This window comes from Amblyomma mixtum, chromosome 2 (assembly GCF_055824585.1).
Source record: "Amblyomma mixtum isolate Tamu chromosome 2, ASM5582458v1, whole genome shotgun sequence".
NCBI classification, from domain to species: domain Eukaryota; kingdom Metazoa; phylum Arthropoda; class Arachnida; order Ixodida; family Ixodidae; genus Amblyomma; species Amblyomma mixtum.
Window position 1 is genome coordinate 317,413,874 of NC_143013.1, and position 20,474 is coordinate 317,434,347.

At 45.5% G+C, this 20,474-nt stretch overlaps 1 protein-coding gene across 4 annotated transcripts in view; it reads left to right on the top strand.

The window, feature by feature from the left end:
* The window catches only part of LOC149365090 (citron Rho-interacting kinase-like), a 198,835-nt gene that overhangs the window by 175,924 nt on the left and 2,437 nt on the right, over nucleotides 1–20,474 (top strand). For all 4 annotated transcript variants that reach the window (XM_089575158.1, XM_089575157.1, XM_089575160.1 and 1 more), the window contains 9 exons: nucleotides 5,105–5,195; nucleotides 6,151–6,234; nucleotides 7,235–7,373; nucleotides 9,159–9,391; nucleotides 13,490–13,598; nucleotides 14,751–14,882; nucleotides 17,124–17,201; nucleotides 17,553–17,634; nucleotides 18,432–18,590. In XM_089575158.1, the coding sequence (XP_089431284.1) occupies nucleotides 5,105–5,195; nucleotides 6,151–6,234; nucleotides 7,235–7,373; nucleotides 9,159–9,391; nucleotides 13,490–13,598; nucleotides 14,751–14,882; nucleotides 17,124–17,201; nucleotides 17,553–17,634; nucleotides 18,432–18,590 (1,107 nt within the window). The remainder of the gene's footprint in view (nucleotides 1–5,104; nucleotides 5,196–6,150; nucleotides 6,235–7,234; nucleotides 7,374–9,158; nucleotides 9,392–13,489; nucleotides 13,599–14,750; nucleotides 14,883–17,123; nucleotides 17,202–17,552; nucleotides 17,635–18,431; nucleotides 18,591–20,474) is intronic.

The window sequence follows — 20,474 nt, forward strand, 5'->3', positions numbered from 1 at the left end:
GTGTGCGTGGGGCCACCGCTTTAGAGGGCACTGAGGACAAACTGAAATTGGCCCATTGTAACAAAATAAGAGGCTGCTTTCACTGAGCTTTTGCTAGGTAGTAAATGTAAAGAAATGAGATACAGGTATCTCCATTACTAGCTGTTTTTTCAAGCAAACTGCGATGTGTCAGGACGGTTTCTTATGAACAGATTCGTGAGGCTAGGCTGTACCATCATTCACTTTTGAGGGGGACGCGTTTTTTATCCTGGTATATTTACATGAAAAATTTCTTTACCAAAATAATTTTATGACTGCTGTGAGAAAATTTCACTGTTATATCTCCAGAAAATTGCTTTCCAACACACACGCACGCACACACACACGCGCGCACACACAAACACACACCCCTCTTTGAATCTTGTCAAAATACTGCAGAGTTAAGAAAATGTGCCAGAAGGCTGGTTCAACATCAATCTCATTCCTACTAGCGTGCTCGTGCTCTACAGATCAAGACATTTTAGAATGTCTCTATTTTTTTTTTGTTTTGAAATCTTGTGATGCAGTGTCCATTGATATATCCAGAGTGGGAAGAAAATATTATACAAAAAATTTTTAACTCACAAATTTGAAAACAAAGAATGTCTTGACCTACACTATTGCCCTAGGAGTGCAAGCAGACAAGATCAAAATAGATAAAACAGTCATGAAGAAATGTGTTCCACAAGGTGAGTATCTAGACACAAAACCGTAACGGAGAGTGACGCTCATTGTTCGAGCATTTCTCCGCAATGCAGAGCTGCTGTAGTTCAGGAAACAGTTTTTTTTTAGAGTACCTCAGTCGATTTCAGCTGTGAAACTTTGGGACAGCATAGAAGATGAGGCATACAAGCTGATGCAACCGTTTTCAAAAAATCAATTTTCTTGGGCCATTTTTGGGGATATCAGAGTCGCGTTCCCGCTTAAACAGTAATCATGGAGTTCTTTTTTGATCTAGATGTCATAAGTTTAAATCGAGTGGCGGAAGAAAAATTTTTAGATCCAATTTTCTCAGCACTAAATGCATCTTTTGCTTTCAAAACATTGTTAGTGTAGCCAGAAAGAGCCACAGAATTTACTTTGGGTACAGCTGCCTTCAGCAGCTTTTTGATTGGCTGGATAAGAAAATGACCCCTCTCATCATCATCATCATCAGCCTGGCTAATCCCACTGCAGAGCAAAGACCTCTCCCGTGTCTCTCCAATTAACCCTGTCCTTTGCCAGTTGCGGCCACCGTATCCCCGCAAACTTCTTAAAGGGGCACCGCGATGATTTCCTGAGTACCAGTTAATATCATTAAATATATGCATCATGCTTTCCAGAGACCAGAGCAAAAAGAATTATTGAAATCGTTGAAATCGGAGCATGCAAACGAAAGTTATTCCACTCTGAAAATTCAAAATGAAAAGCTCAGACGAAAACGCATTTCACTCGCCCATTTCACTCACCCAGTACCGAGATTGGGCGCTACCAATCAGAACCGCGCCTAGCGCACACGCAGCGGAAGCGTGCATGCAGTTGTTGCTTTGTCGGGGCTGTAGACAGCCGCACATTTTGACGGCGTTTTCCCCCCGTGTACGCGGCACCGTAGTCAGGGGCAGGGGTGACTAACAACAAAGGAAGCTCCCCGAAGTTTCTTTTTCCAACTTTAACTTTAAATGCAGTAAGACAACACGAAATATCGAACGATTGAAAAATATGGAATTCTTAAATTATATATCTCACTTACATACCCAGGACGTGACAAGTAATATCTACGAGGAGGCCAGGTTAAGGCAGATATAATGTCGTGGGTACGTCTCCAGCTTTTCCACGAAAAAAGGTTGGTAGATATGACGTCTGAGAGATTTTGCTTTGGTACATAGACGTTCAGACTTAATCTGGACATCTATGGGAGGTTTGTGGTTTGCTGGGTAGAGTTGACACTATAAGAGTCCTTGCATACTTTCTCCAGACGAACGGGCGTAACACAACCACTATCAAGAAGCTTAGTACCTATGTCACCCAGGTCATAGGTATCTTTAGGCGGATCTCCCTCAGAAACAAAGGCCTGCGAGAGCACTGTCTCCTGAGATTAGTACATGCATTCATAGTGAGTAGGATTGCATACGCGACTCCATTTTATGCGAAGCATATTACTAGAGCTACACTACAGCCCGTCGAGCGCGGCGGTGGAGCTACCATTGACCTTTAGCGTGACCACGTGACACCACGTGACAACATGACGTCACAGCAGAGGAGAGATGGGCTGGCGGCTCGCGTGGTCGGCCGCGGCGGTGGAGGCTCCACATCAGAGGCGCGGCAGGTGACCACGTGACAACATGACGTCACAGCAGAGGAGGGATGGGCTGCCGGCTCGCGCGGTCGGCCGCGGCGGTGGAGGCTCCACATCAGAGGCGCTGCAGCTGACCACGTGACGCTGCATCATCATCATCATCATCAGCAGCCTGACTACACCCACTGCAGGGCAAAGGCCTCTCCCATGTCTCTCCAATTAACCCTGTCCTTTGTCAGTTGCCGCCACTGTATCCCTGCAAACTTCTTAATCTCATCCGCCCACCTAACTTTCTGCCGTCCCCTGCTACGTTTGCTTTCTCTTGGAATCCACTCCGTTACCCTTAACGCTACAGCAGCGTGACGCTACGTGACGCTACAGCAGCGGTATAAAGCTGAGCTTGCCTCGCCCGGCGAGCGCGGCTTCGGCCGCTTATCTGTTTTTTGAGCAGCGTCCACTCCGGCGGACGCAGTTGTTGCTGCGACGCGCGTCTTTTCTTTCCTTTTTCTCTTTCCTCTCATCTTTTAACCCTCCTCTGTCTGCACGTGGCAGCGGTGGTGGCTCGGCTCGAGCCAGTAGCAGGCCCGTGCAATTTCCTTTTCATTCTTCTCTCAGTCACAACAACAACAACAACAGCTCTCCGGGCACTTACGAGGCGGCCAGGTGTTGGGATGCCGCCTAGAAGCAGGGCTGATTTGAACGAGAAGCGAAAGCTTCAGCGTGCCACAGAGACCGATGAAGAGCGGGATGAACGTCAACCAAGGAAAGCCATGTATTACCAAGCCTAGCTATCAATATGCTTCGCATCTGACTAGGCTTAACCTTAGCTAAGCCTCAGCCATTTTTTAATCTTAGTGAGCAAGAGGAGGAGAAAATAGACAAGTTAAAAAATTCAGGGGGGCACTTTGTTGACCTAAAGTGCGGTGAGGCGAAAGCCTTAAGCTTGTGTCTCTGATGCGTGGTTTTAAAGGGGCACCGCGATGCGTTCCTCAGTACCGGTTAATATCATTAATTAGATTCGCCATGCTTTCCAGAGACCAGATCAAAAAGAATTATTGAAATCGGAGCACGTAAACGAAAGTTATTCCACTCTGAAAATTCAAAATGAAAAGCTCAGGCGAAAACGCATTTCACTCGCCCATTTCACTCACCCAGTACCGAGATTGGGCGCTACCAATCAGAACCGCGCCTAGCGCACACGCAGCGGAAGCGTGCATGCAGTTGTTGCTTAGTCGGGGCTGTAGACAGCCACGCATTTTGGCGGCGTTTTCCTCCCGTGTACGCGGCGCTGTAGTCAGGGCAGGGGTGACTAATAACAAAGGAAGCTCCCGGAAGTTTCTTTTTTAGTCGGACTGGAAGGCTGTCGGCAGTAGCCCCCCTCTTCCCCAAACTCGACTCCCGTCTCCTGTCCAGCCTTTCTCTTCACAATTTTGGGCAAGGTGTGTCGACTGGCTTTTTTTTCGCTGCCGTCTTGGTATGGTCACGGCCGGTCTCGACGCGAGCGCTTTCTGGTTTGAGCCAACGTTTTTTGAACAGCGCTGGCCGCCACGAAGGTTTGAAGCGGAATGGAAAGTGTCGCCCCTAGCTGTATTCTTGTTAGTTTTCGTTCGCTTTCCCTGCTTCTTTCCAGTTTTTGTGGCATCCGAAAAGCTTTCAGTACTCAGAGACATAATATTTTGGATCCATTTCGCAAGTATAAAGGAACAATATGCAAACTGGACGCCCAACCAATGAGAAAGGCAGCGCCCTATCTGGATGCCACCTCGTTTCCGCTGCCGCAAATGGCCGCCGCATTGCGACACCATCGGCTCGAAACAAGCATTTCTAGCGAATATTAAAATATCAAATATTATGATTTCGGTGATCTCATTGCGCGTTCAGGACTCACAATGTCCTTTACTCTGCATACAAAGAATAAAGACCCCATGCTTTATCTACGTCGCAGGGCACCTTTAATCTCATCCGCCCACCTAACTTTCTGCCACCCCCTGCTACATTTGCCTCCTCTTGGAATCCACTCCGTTACCCTTAAGGAGTAACCATTTCCTTGAGGAGAACTATGCACTTGAGAACTGCCCTAGAAAGCACATATGAATAGCCTTTGGAAATAAGAGTTATCGGGGTGCGTCTGGTGCATGAATTGCCTAAATGCATCGAGAGGAGCATACAAGCTGCTGTTGCTATAAAACCTGCCAATCTACTCACCCAGGATCACTTGCATGCACTTCCCAGCCGTCTGCTCATCAGGTACAGTGTGCCGAGAGGCTCAGGAAGTCGAATGTTCCTTGTAAACCTTCTGGCCAATTTCATAGAGCACATTCTATGACATGCTTGCTGTGACTTGTCCAGTATTGGACTGTGAATGTCGTACATGTGGTGCACGAGTTTTTCCTTGGGCATTGGAGAGTATGCATTGAAGCTAATGTCAAGCGCCATCGCATGCCTATGCCTTGTTCTGACAGCTGTTGGGTTCACTCCTTTGTCTCCGCTGAAGGTGAAAAGGTCCGTTTTCTCCTTGGAGAATGAAAGGAGCCTCAGACGTTAGCTGTTGAACTTTTTTTTCCCCAAGAATGACAAAGAATGGGTGCTTCTATCCTTTTCTTTTTTTTCCCATTTCTCGCTTGTTTAGGGCTAGGTGGTGCTAAAATGTACCATCAGGGTCACCTGGAAGCTGAGGTTCACAGCTGGATTCTCTAACAGTGTGGAAAGAAGGGCATCCGATGGCTGCCACACCAGCATATTATGCCTTTGAGCTGTCAGTCTCAGTGATCCTAACAACAATTCCAATTTTTCTCTAATGCTTACATGCAGGTGCCTCTACATTATGGTGCCTTCATTTGCTGAAAAGCAGATGTGGGTGTCTGTCCTTGAAACTTGCGCTGGACACAACATTGACCCATCCGTAAGTGCCCCATGGTGAACCACTTATTTGAGGAGACTGGTACAAGAAAGGGTGGGTTGTGGAATTTGAAAATACTGTCGGCTCTCAATGAATCAGAATTCAATGTGACTGAAAGGTTGTTCATGTGGTGCATCGTTCGGATTAAGGAGAGCCTTTTAATACACTTGAAGTTAACAGGGCTGAAGGGTCTGTTTGAGTCATCAGAGGGCAGAATTAAGCGAATTCAAATTAATGAGAGTTCAGTGTACATAAAACATGCCCTCCTATGTGCACTGAAAAGAATTAGAGCAAATAAGGAACTTAGGTTACCATGAGAAGCAGGCAATCAAAAAAGCATTTTAAAAAAGGCACTTGCTTACTGTAGCATTTTAATTTGTAAAGTGATTTTTAATACTCCTAATTGTGGTAAAAAGTAAATAAAAACAGTTATAGCTTGGAAATCCATCTCTGAAAATCCAACGGTCTCTGCATGTTTTCAGTGCTCTTTCAAATGAGTGAACGTTGTGGTATCCCCCTCTTTTGTTGTCATGGGTGTTTAATATTTTTTAGCATAGCCTGCACAAATTTAGAAAATTGTTTTTTTCAACTGCACTGCCTTTTGATTTACACAAAATATGGTTATGAACTGAATAATCTACTGGAACTTTATTATTCTAAAAGTCACTTTGCAATGCGAAGTTGTGAGCACACTGCTGTTTAGTATGTAGACTAGTATACTGCTTGAAGGCCTTTGAGGTCCTTAAGGAGTTCTGTTCTGGTTGGCATTTGGTTGTTAGTTTGATAGACCATTTCCTTGACGACAGCCGCAGCCACATGCCAAATTCTTTTGCAAAAAGACTGGAAGGGACTCAAAAATGCTGGTGATGAACTGTGGACAGTTGCATGTATCCTATTGTCAACTGTTCATTAGGGCAGGCGAGAATTCTGTGGTGGTTTTTCTTTTCTGTTTTCTCAGAAGTGCAACGCTGGCGATACAGTGCTGAGGCTCGGAGGTGACCGCATGCTAGATATCAACTGTGTCCACGAGTTGTCCTACGAGGTAAGCAGCTGAAGAAAACCTGTGGAGAACGATGCGCGGTTGCCATTTGCACAGCGCTGTGATGTTTGTCTGCATGTTTGCTAGCTGGGCCTGATCTTTCGGTGCAGCAGCAGTGTGGGCCGAGACAGTGGGGCAGTTACTTTTGCTAACATGTGTGGTGGGCTAAAACACGGTGTAAGAAAAAGATAAAGGACTAAAAATCTTTTGTTCGCATGCCCCTATACTCCATTTTTTTAAGATCCTTGCAGCACTATGGAATCTAGAGGCCTCCTCAGCCAGTCAGGATAGTGCGACATTTGCAGATATGGTTGGGAAAGAGTGTAAATAGATGTTGTCTACACTGTGAACATTGAAAGAACATTAGGCAGTTTTATAATAGCGTTGTATATTGCGCACTTACATATGCTAAACTCAAGGATCTTGCGGCGCGCTACGCTGTTTGTCACACACAGATCTGGAGACATAGCGATAACTTTTTTCAACTAACAGGCGCTCCTCTTTAAGGCTAGAAGCAGCAGAATCTTCACTCTAATTAAAAATAAAGCAAATTTATCACTCACTGATGTTTCTGTAGGCGAGAAGGGACAAAACAAAAGCCCAATGCCCCATTTATGACCAGTGAACGTACTGAAAAAGCTCAGGAACTACGAATGCACTCTAAATCGAGGGCTCTTGTTTCAAAGAGCGTCACCATATTGAAAACGCTATTTTAACATACGCAAGAGCCACTCACACTAAACTTGGGGAAGTAGCGCACTTAATGCGAGTGTACATTAAGGCTCATTTTGAAATAGCACTTGGTGCAAGAGCACTTCAACAGCGTTCTATCAGACGTGCTGCCCATATATCCCTTTTATACTGGCACTACATTCGGCAGCATCAGAACGTCACCTCTGCACGTTACTTCATTGTTGCGATCCTGCTTTTTGCCAAGGGAGGGTAGGTTTCGCGCTCTGGGGTATCCCTCCATCTGGGCATTGAGGCACACTGTCCTTTGCAGTACCTTCTCTTGGGTGCCATGGAAGGACTCTATGTTATCGACCTCATGGCCAGGACTGTGCGGCGGCAAGTTGCAGCTGTTCCCGCGGTCTTTCAAGTGGCCCTGTGTGTGCCTCTTGGCATGGTGCTTGCAATATGTGGTAAGCCTGAGGACTGCAGTGCAGCATTGCCTTCTCGACCGCTCACCTTTGTTGCCGTGCAGACATGCCGTGTCATGGGCTGGGGAACATGGCACTGGCTGTTTTTGCAGTGTGCCGAATGACAATGCAGGGCTGATATTTGCATTGATTTTCTATCACAGTGCATGCCTATAAGTTGGCTCTAAGGATATTGGTTTTCTGAACTACCTCCTGCTAAGGCCAAATGTACCATATTTATGAGCAACGACCGATATTTCGGATTCCTTAGGGGCCACGAAAATGTCCAAAAAATCAGGCAGTCCTGAAAATAAATTGTAGCAAAAAAATCAGTAACTTATTGCCATTGTGTGCCAGAGGAAGGGGTCAGTTTGTTAACTCTATGTTTGACAGCCACAAAAAGCTGCAGCTGGTGATACTGATGCCGATAGGAATAACGGGATCTCGCGGAAGAGGGAAAAGTTTACAATGATGATGATGGCCCGTGTCTTTGGTGCCATCGGTGGGTAGCACCTGGAAACTCCTGTGTGCATGCGTGGCCTCCGCAATCAAGTGCCCCGTTATTCGCAGCCGGAGCTGATCGCGGAGGCCACGACTCGTGCATTTCAACACGTGCATTTCGACACGTGCATTTCGACACGTGCATTTCGACACGTGCATTTCGACACGTGCATGTGGGTCGTGGAAAGTTGAGTGCGGCCCCTAAATGGTTCCTTTTTTTTATTTTAATATTTCCTTTGGGAAAACACGGTGAGGCCCTTACACGTGTGCATTTATATGGTGTGCTCAGTTTTAAAGCTCGAGAATGCGAGTCGAAAAATTTTCGGAAATTTTGCCCCGTGTAATAGGCGCGCCCTGAACTTTGAGCGGGATTTCCTGAAAAAAAAAGTGTGCCTATTATGCAAGTAAATTCGGTAACAGTTATGCAGGCACGTTTGGCTGATGGCCATAAGCTCCCTGAGTTCATAATTTTTCGCCGCAAAACTATCCAGAAACAAAAAACATTTCCAACGCATAATTTTTCGCCGCAAAACTATCCAGAAACAAAAAACATTTCCAAACGTTGTTATCATGCACTGGCACGAAAAAGGTGGATAGACTTGGAACTTGTCATAGATCAGATCTGCAGCATTTGGGATCGAACACCAGGTGCATTGCTGCATCCAGAATCTGTATTAGTGCTGGATTCTCACCGAGGTCAAGTAAAACTTTACTCTAGTTGGCTTATGCTTTAGCACATAATGGAAACGGTGCGACAAACAAGGACAAAAATAGAACACACACGACAGGACCAACGCCATTCGGACTTGACTATTTTGCATACGCGCCTGACATATCCTGATGATGGCTCGAAAACGCTGAAGATGGACTGTACTTCCAGTGGCACCAGTTTTGTTCTCAAGCAATATGACACCACTCAAGACTGGCGGGTTGAGATGGTGATCAAGTTAATACATGAAATGGCGGGATCGGTGTGGAAAATTCGATGAATTAAAGGGCCCAATGTAGAAGAAATGTGCTGGAGGAAAACTCTTGCTTGGGCTAGTTGGTTCATGCTTGAAGATGTAATGACGTGATGAACGAGAACAAAAGTAGAACACACACAAGACGCCGGCGCGCCGTTTTTTTTGGTCTGGCGCAGCACAGAGCGTAAAACATGCGAGTAAAAGTTAACAGATTAGGGTTGCGCAAAGTGCGCAAGTAAATACGGTATTTCATTTTAGTAGAAATAAAAATGGCGTGTCAAAGGGTTAATGTTTTGTTTTGCCTGTCTCTGTCATCCTGCAGGCCAGGAGCGCAGGTTGCAGCTGACTGAGTGGTCAGCGATGCAGCCCTGGGTGGAGACGCTGGCCGGCAGGGAAGTAGCCGCTGATTTGCCCGAGTGGCGCTTGGTGGAGGACGTGGAGGAGTGCCACCTGTTCGCAGTGTCTCAGGACGGATCTACACTGTGCATGGCCACCAGTCAGGCTGTCTACGTGCTTGCCTGGAACGCCTCACGTGCCAACTACTCCCGCCGCAAGGTGTGTGTGTGCGCGCGCACAATGGAGTTGTGGCTGCTCTTGTGTTGCGATTCTCTAAGGGTCCCAGAGAACAGGTTTACGACTGAATTGAAGAGATCAGACTTATCAGGCAATATGAAGCATGTGCTCTCCAAAGTAGTGTACAAATGTTTTCATTGCCAATTCAGAGGTAAAAAATGGTAAAATAGTTTGACACAGCTGAATTTTGTAATATAAAGTTTGCCAAATACGCATGAAAAAGCAGTACAGTTTAGTCAGTGAAGGGACGGCAATTCAGGCAGTCCTTGCTTGAGAAACGGGGAGACCTTTGCTGAAGTCCTGGTGCCATTTTGAAGGCGCTTGCAGCGAGTGTGGAGGCTGCAAAAAACTGAGTGCCAATTAGGTGAGCTTCCCTGCACAGCACTGTAGTGGTGACAGGCTGTGTTAGCTAGGGTGTCTTCCCCAAATAGGAACCATGGAGGAGGAAAACTAGGAGGGAGAGCTTGACATCACACATGCTCAGCCTTCACAAGCTCTCCTCCTCTGATACCGCTGCCTTCTCTCCTCAAGGGCCCTTTTGTGCCCTCAATCTTGGGAATTAGGCCCTTGGTACCTAGTTGCCATACTGCAAGCCAGCTTGATTTGTGGTGTTTTTTTGTGAACATGCAAGCTCTGGCACAGCGCCTGTCCGGCGGAATTCATGCCGAGTTGGGGTCTGGATTCATTGGTTGTGCCTGAGGCGCGTCTCAAATTTCAAGCGTAGATGTGATGCTGCACAGTGAGTGAAAGCGAAAACCTTCTGGGTAGCTACTGCTGCCTTCTCACATGAGGGCTTCTTTCCCATGATGCTTTCCATTTTATTTTTTGTGACTAGGCTTCAAAAATGTCCTGTGACGCTCCCTTCTACTTTTTTTCCTGGATGATTACAGCCGTGTCAAATGGAAAACGATACATCAGAGCGAAAACTATCGCTGTTTTCAAAACTTGTGTGACAGCTAACATAAGCGCAGGATGGTTACTGTAAGGCTACAACAGACCATGCTGCCGCTTCCGGGGCACCGTCAACGGTTGCGAGGGGCGTACACGTGTTCTGACCACCTGGCTACCAACCCTCCGTGCTGCTGTAGTTTCCCTGGCAATGTTGGCAAGTGTGAGAGATAAGAACAACCTTGGCACGAACACTTGCCTCACTACCGTTGGTCAGTAGTGTAGCGCGGCAAAGCCTGCCGCCTGTCATCTGAATGGCACTGCTTAGCTCAGAGGGGTTCCGTCCGTTTTAAGCCCAACCGAGTTCGATATCTAAAGTAAAAATTGCATATATTTGTTAAAGTATTCAGGAAGATTTCAATGTAGTTGATTATTCATAATATCCGTGTTCATTATATCAAGGTTCAACTCGATAGATCTGAATCAATGAATTCATTGAGTCATTGTTAAGATAAGAACGAGTTGCCGATACATAAAAGGTGAACACAGGAAGCAGAATGGACATAGAAAGAGCGCATACTATCAACTGGTTTTATTCAGCTTGATGCTTCTTATATAGGCAGTGTACACACTTACCTAAAGTGTGGGGGGGGTGGGGACAATTTAAGTCTGCACACAAATCAGCATAATGCAGGAAGTTTTTTCCCTCATTACACAGGGTAACAGATGTGTCACTTATGCAGTACTCGCCCTTTAATTTGATGTAGTGCGCTTTTAGAAGCTCATGGGCTACTTTATATTTACTACTGCCTAGAATATTAATGTTCATATTAGAATATGTACTGCCTAGAATAGAATATTAAATGCTTGCCACAGGCAAGTGTTGCCAAGCTCGGCTAGGACATGGAGCTGGTCCTGAGTACACTGCCTCTTTCTGTGGTTTGAACTCTGTGCTTACACTTACACAGTGTGTTTGGAGAAAAATGTCATGGTCTTGGTACTTGCCTCGTGCGCCCAATCGAGCAGCCAGCGAGAAAGGCGCGCGTGAGAAACGCATAGGTGGCACGCTTGTCTACAAGCGAACAATGTGAACTCTGATTGGCAATGATTTTCACTACCTTTATTGAAATCATCAAGCCTTTGAACAAGCAAGCGAGCTTCGTTTGTATAGCTACAAATATGACTAATGTTTGTGGTAGCACTAGTTTTTGAAGTGACTGCCTCCCCGCAGGCTGTTCCCTCTTTATCTGCATTCTGAACTTAGTAAATCTAAATTGTGGGGTTCAAAGTTTCAAAATGACACGGGCTATGAGGGACGCTCTAGTGGAGAGCTCCAAATTAATTTCCCAACCATAGAGCCACCGCGTCCGGCGACATCACGGTTGCGGCATGATCAGTTGCTATGCTTTGATTGATTGATTGAGAGTCCTTTATTTTGAGAGGAAGGCACAAGGCCACTGTGGGGAGACCATGCTTTGAAATGTGAACTGAAGAAGTTAGTATGGCAAGCAACGGTTTGTTGTAAGAGGTACCTCCTTGCGTTGTCACATTCTATCCCAAGCACTCACTATTCACCGTGCTTTTTAGCGATGCCTACATGCATAGTACATATCACAAACTGAATGCTGTATTAATAAAAGAAAGAACACTTCATTGCATCCAGGAATTATTATTGGCTTCTTCAGCCTGCATGCAAATTGATTGTCTCCATCCATGTAATTAAAGCTAACACTTGAGTTACCTTAGCTTTAGTAAATTTGCATGTAAGCAAAGCAGACATGTGTCAACAAACAAGCTGCAAGAGGTGTTAGTTGCAAAATGAACCCAGGCGAATATATTTTTAAAATTTCCAAGAACTTCCAACCAACTGCTTGGCAATTACATACAAACAATTGGGAGCTTAAAGTAAGGTGACTCTCAGTAAAAGCCACAGTCGTGACATATTTTCTATGTCATAATCAAACCATCAGAGCACTGCTACACACGCCCGAATATTCCAACTTGATGCCGGCTAGAAACCGCAATTTTTGCCCTGAAACGAAAGCTGCAGCATGGCCATTCTGCAAATACGCAATGAATGCTATTCCGTAACTACGTGAAAACTAGAGTCAGGTGTGCAAAACCTAGGAACAAGTAGCATGCACACAGTAGTAACACTTTACGGCTCGCATGTCGTCTAAACACACCGGTGACCAAAGAACTCACAGACGACCCAAAGCCACGCGTGAAACATGACGCGATCTCTACTGCATTCACTTTGACAAATTAGCGCCATGCACAAGACGCGCACTGATCAGTTGTGCCGAGGAAAGAAGCGTGCAGCTTTCTTTCACATACAGCTATTAAAGACGCAGTCAGAAGGCACTGATGATGCTTGGCGGGGCACATAATGTGGCCATTAATATTTCACAGCTGCACCATAATAGCAATGCAGTAAAGATTACGAAAGCAATGAAGTGCAACTAGCACTCGTGTTTCTCTCCGAACGGTGACAATCCACTGCTGTCTTCGCTCCCGTTTAAGAGCGGCCAGAAAACTTGTAGAAAGCATACCTGGGGAGCTTTTATAGCTGTTCCTACACTCCACTATGCAGTAGTTCATATCGTACGTACACAGAGACAATGAAAACTATGCCATGGCAGCACGGCGCACTGTATGGGTGGACTGCACGACAGCGCGGGCACAACTGGCGCAACGCGCGAAAAACGCATATTTGCTGGTTGGCTACATGCCTGCAACCTACGCCATGGAAAATTCACGTCATCATTAGTTTGCGCGCTACTTAGCACCACAGCATCAATAGCAGCTGTATTTTCATGCGGGGAGAAAGCTAGCTTCTTGAGCCGCCCAATGTTGCCTGAAGTTATATCCATCTGATGTGACGACTAACTTTTGTGCAATGTAGCTGTACATTTTACTATAAAGTCAGATTGTAGCTTTAAGATGCTCAGAAATTATTCGATATAAAGGATAATTGGTCTAACCGAGTTCGACATAATCGGCTTGACTGTAATGCATTCTATGTTAATACAGTAGAAACTCACTGATACCACTCAGGCTTTTCTGAGACTTAAATGCAATGATTATAGATTTAGAAACAGGCCACATGGCACTGAAAAGGACCTGCATATATGCCAGTGGTATTTTTCAACTTGGCATTGAAAAAGCAGTATATGGTTTCTTGCTTTGCAGGTTGCAAAGACCAGTGAGCCTTGCAGCTGCATTTTGTTCACACAGTACACCATACTGATTGGCTGTGACATCTTCTATGAGATTGATGCCAAGGACTACACAATCGAGGGTAAGCAGTGTTTCCAAGTTATCTTATTTTTTGTTGGTTTGTTTGTGCGTGTTGATCATTGTGTCTAGATACAGCATCTGCATGTGCCAGTGGACAAAATATGGCTTCTGTCTGCTGCAGAAGATCAGTGCTTTGGCATTCGGTTGCTGATCCCAAGATAATGGGTTTGTTCTTGGCCACGGGAGCCATATTTTAATGGAGGCGAAATACAAAAACGGCTGTGTGCTGTGTGATGTCGGCGCACAATAAAATCCCAGGGGGTCAAAAGTTATTCGGAGCCTTCCACTATGGCGTCCCTCATAGCCCATGTGTCACTTTGGGATGTTAAACTGCACATACGATAACATAGCTTCTAAGCACTCAGTTTGAAACACACCTGATCATAGCCTCTTATTCCTCAAATCAGATCTATGCTTCGGCCATAATGTGTGGTCAAAGCTCCTAGCCATGAAATCTTTCTCTGAGCTGGGGTTGTGTCTGCGTCATATATAAAAAGAACACCATAAGAGTGGAGATCCGACAGCACCTGCATATGTTTCTCGTGTCTCTTTCTCCGTCTGTCGTAAGTTTCCTGGCGCCTTTTAGCAATAATGTCGAACGAACTCGCCCACCAATACGTGCCTAGCTTGACAGAAATGCCGTGAACATCACTGGGCACTGCTTGACTGAGAATAAACTGATTCACGCCATATTTACAAACAAGGCAGGAAAAAAAAAAAAGAAATGTCCATATGTAGGAGGATGCGTGTGACACTGTCATAGCACGGAACCACACTGAACTTGCCTCCCACTTTCAAAGGTGTTGGTCAGTGGTAAGCTTTAACGATTGCTCATAGCAATATACGTGTGGAACACTCTGAGGAGTATGTGTTGCCTGAAAAGCAGTACATGCTTCAAACAAGCCAGGTGACAAGGCCCACTTTGAGGACCATAGTCTTTGGACACTGTTAGAGCACGTCTTGTTAACATCACACCTGTTATGCATGTGGTCGCATCACAGATTTAGCTAGCTTGGCTCATATCCTGGCTCTTTATTATTCTTGGAGATATTCTTTTCCGGAGCGACCTTTTCATTATTACTATTTTTACAGCGCATATCTTGTTTGCTCTGCCTTTTCCTGTGCATCACAAAATGTGCATTTATGTGTGCAGAGTTCCTGGATCCCACGGACCATTCGCTGTCTTTCCTGATGTACGGTGCGAGACAGCTGCGCAGCTTTCCGGTCTCAGTGCTACAGGTTGCACCGCCAGATTACAATCCCGAGTACCTCCTCTGCTTTCATGGTGAGCCAACAGTGCTGGGAGGTTCTGTTTGCCAGTCCTTGCATAGATAGCCATATAAGGGGTCATTATCTGCCTGATCCTTTAGGGATTACTAAGTTTTTCAGATTTTCTCGCATCCCCAAACGCAATGTACAGCTTCGCCTTGTGTGGCACCGAGCATGACATCAGCTGCACACTCTTTTCATCATGAGCTGCGTAGAGGTGGCTTTTTTATTCTCTTGAGGGGCAGATCTAAATGGGGAAACTGTCCCGAGCTTGTCCTGAACCAGAGAGGAATACAAATGCAGCAGTTTTGTTAGAAGTATAGCAGTGACAGTTGCTATGGGACCAGTTTTCAGTGCTAAACAGTGCAGGGCTAGTGTCATGCTTACTCCAAATATATAGAATCTTGTTAATAGGTTAGAAACAAGGTAGGCCTGCCAGTAAATTTAAGATCGGTTTGTTCCCTTCTTGGTTCTGACGGCACACCTGCTTTCACTAAGCAGTGAAGGGCCCCCCCTGCCTCAGTGGCACTGATAAGTCAATAATTACTTCAATATGTCTACTTGGGGGAGAGTTGTGCATGCTCACGTGGCCCCAGCGGAGAAGAAAGTTTCAAGAGAGCTGTGCGCTGTCTGGCTGAGTTCACCCCCTTCATAACAGCGTAATAAAAAAAAAAAAGCTAACAAGGCGATAAATGAGCGGCGGTCTTATACTGCTTGTGTTTGTTCTGCAGAAACTAGTTGGTGTCACTGAGCACAAGCCTTACTGAGTGCAAGGAATGTTTGGGCACACAATAATAAAAAAAAAACAGAGCCGATCATTCTTCAAGCATGGTGATTGCTTGGAGAAGGCGCTCAGAATATGCTCAGATTGCAAGGGCTGCTGTATTAATGTTATAGCATTAAAGCTCCCGTTCAGGGGAATAAGCGGCGGCGTCCCGTCAGCGTTGTTGTGCGGCGAAACTCTTATCACACGTGACGTCACACGTGGATCTATGGAATGAAAGTGATTAAAATCATGACAGATAATGCAAATGACAGGTTGTTGCATATCTCAAATGTGGTAACTTCATAAAGTAAAGGATTTCCGCTTAAAGAAAAATTTCAGGAATTTCAGTTGATATTCAAAATTACATCCCTTGAGTTGTAAGTCAGACACACTACCCCTGGGCCATGCAGGCACACTTGGTACGACTTGGGTATAAACGGGGATTTATATGCATATATGTTGTGTGGTCTTTCACATAAATTTGTATCTTATGGCTGTATGCTAGTGAGTATGTGTATATCTGAGTGAGAGGTTTTAATTACAGGAGTAATAATTAAGCAAGTAGCAAAGTGCACGTTGGCACGTGGCATAGCAGCACCAGCTTGCGGCAGCCAGTGGTAAGCCCCCGCGATATGAAGTACGCTGCTGATCCAACAGATGGCATGTGAGCAGTAAAAAATGTGCCTCATCTTTGTTTCATTTCTCAGTGCAGAACCGCATCTGTGTGGAACACGCGACCTTTGTGGCTTCAGTATTCTCCGTTCGGAGGCGGCCTTCACAGTATAAACTGCTCGTCTTCCTTTGATTCTCATTGTGGAAGCACCCCAGAGGACCGCAGGCCACTATCGATTCTGTGCTGCATCTCACGCACATTCGAACGCAACCAGTTCCATGCTTTGTGACGATTTGGGAAGTCAGGTGTGCTGTTCTAAACCAAGCCATGTCACTTCTGGTTCTCATTCCTGTTTAGCTGGCATCACTCTCAGTCTGGTGACTTTACTTCCGGTTTCACTTCCAGTTTGGTTGATGTCGCTTCCGGTCTAGTGTGTCTTGTGGTTGGCAGTATGCTAATGAGTGTCAGACATTCTGTGTGCCTGTGGAAACCATGACATCACGGACACTCGTGGTACGTCATAGGAAGCAGAAACTTCTATCGCACAGTCGGTGATCACGTAGTGGCACCGGCATACGGCAGTCACCGGAAATCCCCAGCGATCTGGTACACGGCACTGCTCCAACAGGTGGCGCGCAAGCAGTATGAAGTGCGCGGCATCTTTGTTCGGTGTCCGTATCTACGTGCGGACAGTCCGCAGAAGAGTTTCATTAACGTGTTTGTTATGTATTATGGTGCATGAGTGACTAGGCCTATCATGTGCCAACTGCAGGGTGGATCCATTAATGCTATCATGTCATATTCTCAGGGTGGAGCTCAAGTGTCCCCCTAATTTTTTTTTTCGGGCACTAGTAAATGCTGGATTTCTTGCTTTGCAGAATTGGGAGTGTTTGTGGATGCCGAAGGCCGGCGAACACGTGACGACCTCAAATGGTCGAGGCTGCCTCTTGCTTTTGGTAAGTCTTTGGAGTCAGAACTCATCAAGAGAGGTGATAAGTTTAGAAAGGTACACACTTAAATCTTCATCTTCCTGGCATATGCTCACTCTTTCAAAAAAAAACCTTTTATATTTCAAGGCCACATCCATTTTTCTGACCAAAGCAATTCTTCAATTCTTTCTCAACATGGCTTCTAAGTGACCTCTAGTTGCTTTTATTTGAGTCCATAAAACTCCATAATGTGTCCATTGAAATGTAGTGTAGTTAACTACATAGCTGTTGACTGCATAGCTTGTTTTTCTGCTGAGCCTTCTGTGCATTTTGCTGAAACAGAATCCAGATATTGTTGTGTGTTTGCTATTGTTACAGCGTACAAGTCACCACACCTGTTTATTCAGCATCTCAACTCAGTGGAAATCTTGGAAATAAAGGCCAGGGGCTCCAAAGAGAGGTGAGTTATAGACGTCCTGAGGAATCTGCAAGGAAAGCTTTTGTGTCTGCTGCTGCCTAGCAGAGGCCCGACACTGAATGTGCGGAGCTCTGTATGTTTTCTACCAAGCGACGGAACTTCGCAAACACAGGTAAAACCTGCATGACGCTGCTCACAAACGGGCGCTTAGCCTTATGTCTATGAAGTCTTTTGCAATCTTGGCTCATTTCAACTGCATCCTCTGCAGGAACATTTCAGCAAATCAGTTGCAGGCTTGGCATAGCTACAGCTTTTGCGTCAGCATGGTGCTTTGGCCAATTCCACCATCAGTTGAAGCAGCTCTGCTTCAAGAACCAGCATTTATTGTACTCACGGCTTAAAGCCGGCGTTAACTTGAGGCTACATCAAATGAAGCTTGTATCGTTTTGTGTCGCATTGCCATATCATGCTGCTCAGCTTAGTGTTTAAAATGGCGTTTAATGTTAAGATGGCCACTTCCCCACAGTATGCACACAAACCTCCTAGTGCGTTCATTATTTACAGATGGTTGAGGTTGAATTTTAAGTGCCATGTAGCCGACGTTAACACCCCGTCTTTGGCCCGAGCCAGGGATCCTGCTCTAGCTTTAGATAGGATGCCTCAGTATTACCTAAGAACTGAGAAAAAGCTACAGTTAAGATGAGAGAAGTATGTATGCTTTTTTTTTTTTTCTTAGGTAATGCAGTAATGCAACAGAAGCTTTGCAGCATGTTTTGCCGTTTGTTGTTTTTGTGCTGCGTCCCCTTTTGGCTGATTTGTGGTCCCCTGCCGTCCTGTAGTGGCTTGCACCGCATAGTGTTGGTCAGCAGCCCCCGGTTCCTGGGCCTGTCTTCGGTGGGTTCCATGTACCTGGCATCCCTGCACAGTGGCCAGCTGGAAGTCATCTCGGTGCACGCCACTGGCGGCAGCCAGGGTGACCAGGAGCAGCTTCCTTCAGGGTGAGTCACTGAAAAGAACCTGTGTCCAGGCTAGTTGCTGCTGTTCTAGAATTTGCTGAGCACATCACAAACACTGGAAAAGAAGATGTGGACGGTATACTTGGGGGTGTTTTAACATTTGTTGAACTAGTGTAGCTGTCAAAAAACTAAGCGCAGATTTGAAATCTGTGTGAAAGAATGATAAAGACTGTGAGGGTTCGTTAAGATTAAATGAATTTTTTTTTTTTAAGTGGTAGGTTTTAATGTAGTTAAACCGAGCAGACATGCATAATCATGTGTTTAGCTTGGTTGACTCGAGGTTTTGCTTTGCTGGGTCATCGGCACGTCTGGCGATAGTAGTATTAGTTGGTGAAGACGACAATATGTGACGCACAGCATGGGAGTGTGTTGCAGTTTAGCACAAGTCGTGATCAGCTGCAGCGATAGCATAGTGCTCTCGTGCAGTGGCCAGTGAAGCTGATCTGTTCGCACCACCGCGGGTTTGAATCCCAGTTGCGGCAATATTTATTTTATTTATTTATGGTTTGGCCAAGGTCACCCTCAAGGCCAAGCTTCACACAAACTAGGTGAGCCGGTTAGACCTCGTGAAGTAATGCTTTTGCACTACAAAATATTGAATACCCACATCCCCCCTTAATTTTGGGATACACATACTTTCAGTACACATGCACAGTCTGTACAATCACTACAAGATGAAGGAAAGACTAACCAAAGAGCTCTTCAAGGCATGCAAAGTGCAGTTCATTGCTGTATAGCAAAGTAGGCTCACAGAAGTTTCCACCCAACTGGAATTAGCATTGCCTGTTCTCCATGCCACGACTCAGTGGGTTGACCCAGATTCGCTTCAGCTCGCATGGAAGCACCTAGGCTCTAGCTCACATAGGCTTGCCCAAACTTTATGCCAGCTTGGAGCGGAACAACCTGGATTGAGTGGACTTGTCAACGTGGCTGTCAATGTGAGGTTGCCAATTCCTTTTAAAAGTACTATAGTTGGGTACAACTGAAGTTCAAAGTGGCAATTGCTCCGACACGGAGGCCCTCCAGCCATTGTGGTAGATTGCAATGATGTTGCGAGTAATCTGGTTAAACCTTTGACATGCTATGTACACAACTGTGTACAAAGCAAACTCTCAGCTTGTTCTGTTCTGAGAGTGGGCTGCACCAAGCAGCGACTCCTTAGTTTTTGATGAATTTCGCATCCTTGTTGCAAATATGCTGGTTTTTTATGCCATATAGCGAACGCAGTGAACAATATTTCACGAAACAGCGAGCGAGGTAGTGCGTCAATTGCCATTTTTGTGAAATTATTTTCATGACCCTTGGGTGTTTACCTGGTAGGTCGCAGCATTTTAGAATAAACTCGTTTTCTATGTTTAGAGAGCAATGCAAGCTGCTATACAAGTAATGCATGCACTTTTTAGATGAAAGCTGTCGACTATCTAGCACAGGGACTGTGCCGAGAGAGTTTTAGTCTATTTCGAAGATGAGTCATATGGGGTGTAGTGTTTGTTCCACAGCTTTTTTTTTTTTGTCCCATTTTTTACCATTTCATATTGTGTCTGAACATTTTACCCCACACCCCCTCTCCCTCCAAATGCACCCCTGAAATTTTCATGCAGCTGTCTGAATGACCCTAGTAACAGTGAGGACATGGAACAGTCGAAGTCCAAAAAGAATCAGAATGAAATAGAATTCAAAATAAGTCATGTCACCGCCCTTCTCCATGGATAACAAAGCATCATCCGTAATTATGCCTGCAATTAGATACAGTCACTCACAAAACTCTTCTTGCTTGAAACTTGCCCGGTAGTCAATTTTGCCGAGCAATGCGTTTTGACAAACAGCAGCTCGTAATTTACATAGGCCCATGTAGTCCAGGCGAAC